Source organism: Lipotes vexillifer, unplaced genomic scaffold, assembly GCF_000442215.2.
Source record: "Lipotes vexillifer unplaced genomic scaffold, Lipotes_vexillifer_v1.1 scaffold948, whole genome shotgun sequence".
NCBI lineage: Eukaryota > Metazoa > Chordata > Mammalia > Artiodactyla > Lipotidae > Lipotes > Lipotes vexillifer.
This window is the reverse complement of record NW_006793764.1, coordinates 2,375,788-2,383,599: the sequence shown is the minus strand read 5'-3', so window position 1 is coordinate 2,383,599 and position 7,812 is coordinate 2,375,788. Positions and strand designations below refer to the sequence as shown.

Sequence of the window (7,812 nt, the reverse complement as noted above, 5' to 3'; positions counted from 1 at the left end):
AAAAAAGTGGTACTGATGAACCTAGTGGCAGGGCAGGAGTAAAGATGTAGACATAGAGGATGGACTTGAGGACACGGAGTGCAAGGGAGAAGCTGGGGTGAAGTCAGAGTAGCATCGACATATACACACTACCGAATGTAGAACGGTTAACTAGTGGGAAGCAGCCACATAGCACAGGGAGATCAGCTCGGTGCTTTGCTATGACCTAGAGGGGTGGGATAGGAAGGGTGGGAGGGAGGCTCAAGAGGGAAGGCATATGGGGACATATGTATGCATATGGCTGGTTCACTTTGTTGTACAACAGAAACTAACACAGTATTATGAAGCAATTATACTCCAATAAAGATTTGTTAAAAAAATTAAAAAATAAACGTATATATAAATTGGCATGTTAGATACTGGAAGTAAACATACATTTGATTAAAATTTTGAATATGGCAAAAAAAAGAAACAGTTGGAGAAAAAGGGAGAAGGGGTTGCTTTAAGGCTACAAGGATAATATCAAGATTAGAAGATGAAAGTAGGTGACGATGAGGATTGAAGCTAATAAAGATAGAGGTTACGAGGTGAAATGAGGAAGGACTGTATATTATTATTATTATCATTATTTTTTTTTTTTGCGGTACGCGGGCCTCTCACTGTTGCGGCCTCTCCCGTTGAGGAGCACAGGCTCCGGACGCGCAGGCTCAGCGGCCGTGGCTCACGGGCCCAGCCGCTCCGCGGCATGTGGGATCCTCCCGGACCGGGGTACGAACCCGTGTCCCCTGCATCGGCAGGCAGACCCTCAACCACTGCGCCACCAGGGAAGCCCTGTATATTCTTTTTAATCTGGTGACTTTCTCTCTTTCTCCTAGCCCATAACATGAAAGTAGAGCTGAGGAGGTGGTGGTATGAGGCGAAAGGGTGTACATGAAACTTCTACTAGGGCACTGCACAAAGAACTGCTTTTTCCATTGGGATAGAAAATGGAAAAGAATAGTAATGCAGTAATGGAGTATCAAAGAGGAACTGAAGATAACCTTTCTGGACAAAAGTGATCCAGAGTCCCTCTGGGAGGAGACTTTTGGCAGGGACGTGTCAAAGCATCAAATAAAAAAGGAAGGAATCAGAGCATGAACCTGCTCTGGAGTAGGGTGTCTAAACCAAAGACAGACAAGATGGAAGAAACCAATTCCAAACAGAAAACAGAAGGCTGGTTCTGGAAAGATTTTTGTGGGGTTTTTTTGCGGTACGCGGGCCTCTCACCGCTGCGGCCTCTCCCGTTGCGGAGCACAGGCTCCGGACGCGCAGGCCCAGCGGCCATGGCTCACGGGCCCAGGCGCTCCGCGGCACGTGGGATCTTCCCGGACCGAGGCACGAACCCGTGTCCCCTGCATCGGCAGGCGGACTCTCAACCACTGCGCCACCGGGGAAGCCCTGGAAAGATTTTTTTAAGGCAGTGCTGCATAGAGCAATGGTACAGAGGAGAAGACAGGGAACAATTTTAGCAGCATCTACCAAAACAAATTTCATTTAATATGTATTTTGTGAGGGAAAAAAATTGTAGGACTTTTCAGAGCCTTCAATATTTTAGTGCGCTCTGTGAAAGCCTAAGATATGTTGCGGGGAGGGTAAGGATTGAACAGGCAGCACTTCTCATATGTATTTCTTTTTCATGGAGGTGGAAACATGCTACACATGTTTAGGGAATGCTCTTTTATCAAATACCTGTGGCTTTTTTGAGAGCAGGAACGGTGAGATCTGGTTTAAATACTTCTACTGAGCCAAGTGCGGTGGCCAGTGGTTGAGCAATAAGCAAAAAATGTATCTAACACCTACTTATGAACAAGAAATGACCCTAGGATTATTTCAGCATTGGGGCTGGGGAAATGGGAAAAGATACAATGGGACAATGGGAAAGATGGGAAAGATACAAAATCAGACTCAGAGCAGAAGTCACCAGATTATTACCGTTTACACCATCCTCAGAAATCCCCTCACAGTCCTGAAGATCTGTCGATTACAATCCTTCTCCATAGCACTTTCTTCCCCCTCCTGCTGACACTCCCCTTTGAATCAGGGAGTTCGCCCCTGGGCTTTTTTCATGGAATCTTTCCAACATTATAATGTGAGGGCAATAAAGGGAGAATCACTGAGAGAAGCAAGACAAATACGGTAAGAGCCTTAACAATTATCTTTTTAGGACAGAAAAAGGAAGAAGCAATTAGCAAAGGACTCCCTGCCAAACCACAAAGAAAAGAGCTCAGCAAGGAATGCTAATTTCTCTAGCATTAGTTTGGAATCACCTGCGATGGGAATCAAGAGACCCTTTTAATCAAAGGATGGGAGACCTTCCCTCAAATAACTGGGGTCAGCCTAGGGTCCCATTCAGCTCAGAAGAGCAAGAGAGCTATGCCACCCCTTCCTGCAGTACACAATGCTGCGGGTTTTTTTGTTTTGTTTTGTTTTGTTTTTGCGGTCCGCGGGCCTCTCACTGCTGTGGCCTCTCCCGTTGCGGAGCACAGGCTCCGGACGCGTAGGCCCAGCGGCCATGGCTCACGGGCGCAGCCGCCCCGCGGCGTGTGGGATCTTCCCAGAATCGGCAGGCGGACTCTCAACCACTGCGCCACCAGGGAAGCCCAATGCTGCGTTTTTAGGTTAATCATCAAAGGATATTACAGTTACTTTCAATAGTTAATGAATAGCTTCTAAGTGCCTGCTTCATTTAATTGTCCAAAGGCCAGTTGGTCCCAGAGCATATAAAGCTGACAGCTGGCTAATGAGAGCATTCTCTCTGAGCAGGGGAAGCAGGAGAGTGGCAGCGTCAGGGAGCTGCGTTCCAAAGGAGCAGGGATGCAGAACAGAACCTGTCTAGTTCTCTGTGCCTTTGCCCTCCTGACGGGCTTCCTGATGATCTGCCTGGGGGCCTTCTTCATTTCCTCGGGCTCCCTGTTCAACTGCCAGGGGAACCTGATCCTGGCCTATTTGCTTCTGCCTCTGGGGTTTGTGATCCTTCTGAGTGGAATTTTCTGGAGCACCTACCACCAGGCCAGTGGAAGCAAAGGGGTGTTCAGCTGTGTGCTCAGACAGTACGGTGCTCAGGGGGCCCTGCCCCTGGCCACAGTGGACAGGTACGTGCTGAGAAGCCAGAGGACTGGGGAGCACTGAGGTGGGGCTGAGTTCCGGAAAAGGTCAATGACTTCCAATCCACTGGCGAACAACTTACACGTCCCATGGGGCTATGCGGCTACAACTGAAGCTTTACTGTCAGGGAATCACTCTGGGATTAGACATTAGGAAGAATGGTGCTGCCTCTGGGGAAAACTATGAAGTAGAGGGGATTTATGCCAGAGGATAACCACCCTTCTCCCATCACCACTGAAAAACACACCAAAGCCAATTTAAGAGGCCAGACTCATTTTCTTTTGCTGTATCACGGGAGCTGTCCTTACAGGCAGGTGATGGTTAGTTATTCCTCATAACCTGGCTACCAGGTTGTAAGGAAAGCAAGTCCAAGACCAAATTCTGTCACGCAACAAATGAGCAAGCAAGCATAAAATCAGCTATATAATCTCTTCGTGAACTCAGTGAAGTCCCAGCTTTCTGTACTCTTAGGTGTTCTGATCACACATTGCATGAAAGATTTCCCTGAGACAAGGCACTCATATTCCAGAGGTAATAACTGGTCAACCTTACTGCCTCATACCCATTAGGATGGCTATTATCAAAAAAGCAGAAAACAACAAGGTTAGCAAGGATGTGGAAAAACTGGAAAACTTGTGCTCTGCTGGTGGGAATGCAAACTAGTGCAGCTGCTCTGTGGTATGGAGGATCCTCAAAACATTAAATATAAAATTACCACTTGATCTAACAATTCCACCTCTGGGTATATAGACAAAATAATTGAAAGCAGGGACTTGAACAGAAATTTGTACACCAGTGTTCATAGCAGCATTCTTCACAACAGCCAAACTGTGGAAACAACCCATATATCCATCAGTGGATGAATGGATAAACAAAATATGGTACGTACAAAAGATGGAATATTATTCATCCTTAAAAAGAAAGGAAATACTGATGCAGCTATAACATGAATGAACCTTGAAGACAATACGCTAAGTGAAATAGGCCAGAAATAAGCCCAAAAGACAAATAATATATGATTCCACTTATATGAGGTACCTAGAGCAGTCAGATTCATTGACAGAATGTACAGCAGTGGTTACCAGGTGCCAGGGGAGGAGGGAATGGAGAGTTACTGTTTCATGAGTACAGAGTTTCAGTCTGAAATGATGAAAAAGTTCTGAAGATGGATAATGGTGATGGCTGCAAAACGATGTGAATGTATTTAATACCATTGAACTGTACACTTAAAATTGCTAAAGTGCTAAATTTTATGTTATATGTACTTTACCACAATAAAAAAATTTCAGTCAACCTTATGGTAAGTATCGGACAACCAAAAATCTCCTAATTTTTGGCTGAACACAGAATCATTTAGGGATAAAACCTCAGGCATCATCCTTAAGGTACAGTCTGCAAGACTCCATAAATTCTTTTGTTCTCTTCATCTAAGATATCGGGTTGTGGCCAAAAAGTTTGTTCAGGTTTTTCTGTAACATCTTATGGAAAACCCCGAACGAACTTTTTAGCCAAACAATATTTTAGCTACTCCATGTACCTTGAATATAAGTGATTTTTATCCATGACAGTTGATTTTTGACATGATTATGCTAATTAATAAGATACTAAGTACAATGACCAAAAGCCATTTCCAATGTTTATTATACTAACTGTAAGGTCTCTGGGTTTGACAAAAAATTAAAGATAACTGAAGTGATTATAGAAGATGCTTCTAGAGTGATTGTTTTCTTTCTTTTTTTTTTTTTTTTGGTATAAATGTTAGATGATTGCCTCCAGAGTGTGAATTCCTGATAAGAATAACTGATTGCCTTTAGGATGTAGCTTAATTTACTAACACATGCATAATATTGCACTGGCTGTGCTGAAATACTTTAAACTATGGTATCACAACACCTCCCTTTTACTGCCTCTTTCTGCTGCATCTAATAGATGCCCAGCCCACTCAGAATGGCTAGTAAGTCAGTAAATGGTTAAGTTACATTCCTCAGAAGCATTTGCATTCAAAATGGGTACCCAAAGGGGTCTGCAATGGTGGAATTCAGGACAATGGGAATGCAAAGCAGTGTGGGGAGGCTGGGGGATGGGAGAAGTGGATGGGACATGGGGGCAGGCAGCAGTCATCCTGGAGCCTCTCAAATCACTCCAGGGAACAGCTCAACTTTCTGTCTTCAATGCCTTTACACATGTGCCCCATGGCACAGCCTTGGCTATTCTGAGTGAAGGCTGAGATTTATGCTGTACAGTAGATGGCTCCTTCAGCTCTTTGGTTTTGGGCCTGGTAACATTGGAATGGAGCTGTGGCTACAAATGGCAGTCCCTGTTCTGTTGTGGTTACATACCACAAACACTCCCTGTAGGCACTGGAAGGACTCACTCTATAAACACACAACTAAATCAAGCTCACCCTCTCGCTTCTCCACGCCACCCCCAATCCCATTCACGACGGAGAAGCCAGAGGATTTAGCAATTAGCAACACTGGGCAAGATTACCGATGAGTACATCAGCTCTGGCATGAATGGCTCCTTTAGCTGTTGGCCTGTTGGCATGGAAAGGACCACGACTGAAATCTACATAAAGTTGTCAGTTGAAATAGTTTGAGAAATAAGTATGGCAGTGGGAGGAGGGGCGGACTGGCGGATTGAAAGAGTGATAGGAAAGAGAGAAGCATCTGATATAGTTCCGGAATCTTCACGGAGCTGGTTTTCATTCACCGTTTTGTTGGTTGTGAGGATCTGAGGCAGTGAGTGCAATCGAGAAGAGGATGTGTGTGACTGGGGACAAAGATGTGAATGAACTAAATAACTGGGTAGAGAGATGCTCCGCAGTCAAGGCCCCCGTGTCCCCTACCCCCGATAAGGATCTCACACTGAAAGTCCCTGGTTCCAACGAGTAAGAGAAAGGGAATAGTCAATGGGAAAAATATGAGTATAGAGGCACACATCCAATGGCTGATAAAGAGGGTTTTGCTGGAAGAGCAGCACATTTTTAAAAAACTGGTGATGCCAGGGAAGAACATCTGTTTCAGAATCAATGTTTCTTAACAGTTTAACTTCACACGATGTGATTTGAGAGAGGCAGACATATGCCTCTTTGGCATTAACCGCTTAAATAACACATGTATGTTTGTGGCATTTTGTCCCCCAGGCCAGATTTTTACCCTCCTGCTTATGAAGAGAGTCTTGATGCTGAAAAGCAAGCCTGTCCTGCAGAGCAAGAGACCTCGGGTGTTCCTCCACCTCCGTATACAGAGATGAGTCTCGAATTTGAGGATGAAGGTGTTGCCCACCCGGAGGCCCCACCGTCCTATGACGAGTCTGTAGCAGACAGGGTGGAGGCAGCAATGCCACTGCAGGATGCTGAAAGGCAAAACCAAGAGTGCTGAAGCAGGGGAAGCTCTCCAGCCCTCATGACGCACCCTCATGGGATGCAGCTGCTAGTAATAAATCCAGGCAGGGACCGTGGGAGGAAAAGCCACATCAGTGATCCCACATGAGAGTCTGCAGAGGGGATGCTGCGTGTGACAGCAATGCAATTCCGCACACGTGCTTGGCCTGCAAGGGCAGAGCGGAGCCCTGGAAGGGTGTGGTCGGCACCAGGCAAACGTTTCAAAGGATCCCAACCCAGGTGAACTTTTGGACTGCAAAAGTGTTGTGAGAGCTCTGCTCCACGGAGAGCTTTTCCGCTCTCTTCTCTCACCTCCTCTCCCAACACCTAGACCCCCAAAAGGGAGGAATAGATGCTGCTTGGACACCACGTGCCTTCCTGTACTGCATTACCAATAATCACAAAGGGAAAGCATGCTGGCAATGAAGGGGCATTATCATTTAAATTGTGGGTTCTGCTGGCTGGCTTTGAAGTTATCCTCATTTACCATATTACCAGAGTGACACAGTAATTCACACTGTAAGAGATTTGCCTCTGGAACCCATGAATGTTATTTTGAATGACTTTATTTTAAATATGTGTATTCTATTTCTATGCGAAAGGAAAGTGACTTCAATATTTGCTTTCAAAATGGTTCAAGTACAAAATCTTAAATGAGTATTTTAAGAACGGGATGGTTGTACAAGCATATATGATAAGATTTCTTAGAGACTCAAGTTGAATAAAGAGAATACTTAAAAATTCATCATACACAGGATTCAGGAAAAAAAGAATTTGTACTAGCCATAGGTTGTATTAATACAGAATTGGACATAAATCTTGAAAAGTTTTAAAATACACATATATTTCAGAGAACCCCCCCTGTAAATCTCTAGGATTTGAAAGAAAGGAGACTATATTGTAGTACCTTAATCATTAACAGAAAATTCTTTGTGTCTCAAGATACAGATCCAGGCACTTTTAGACTTAGGACATTTATTTTAAAGCCCAGTGATTCCTCGTCAGCTTCATTATATCTTATTATAAGTTTTAATACAAGAGGACAAATCAGGTGGCAGAATGGTGGGAGGAGATGCAGCCTGATGCTTTAGAGCTTGAGCAAGAACCTTCATCTCTCCGGGCCTCAGTTTCCTCCCTGATCAAGTGAGGACTTTATGTTGGGATTAATATCTAACAATTGGGGAATGCCTTTTATATCACAGGCACTGTTATGAACTTTTTACGCTTTTTATTTAGCCCTCACTATAGCCTTCAGAGATAAGTGCTATGGTTATTCCCATTTTACAGATGCATAAATCGAGACT

General features: G+C 44.6%; 1 protein-coding gene across 1 annotated transcript; it reads left to right on the top strand.

Moving 5' to 3' along the window:
* The first annotated feature begins 2,832 nt into the window (after positions 1-2,832).
* TMEM252 (transmembrane protein 252) lies at positions 2,833-6,506 on the top strand. The gene is made up of 2 exons (XM_007466767.1): positions 2,833-3,110; positions 6,269-6,506. Exons 1-2 carry the CDS (start codon positions 2,833-2,835, stop codon positions 6,504-6,506), a joined length of 516 nt encoding a protein of 171 aa, XP_007466829.1.
* The last annotated feature ends 1,306 nt before the right edge of the window (positions 6,507-7,812 follow it).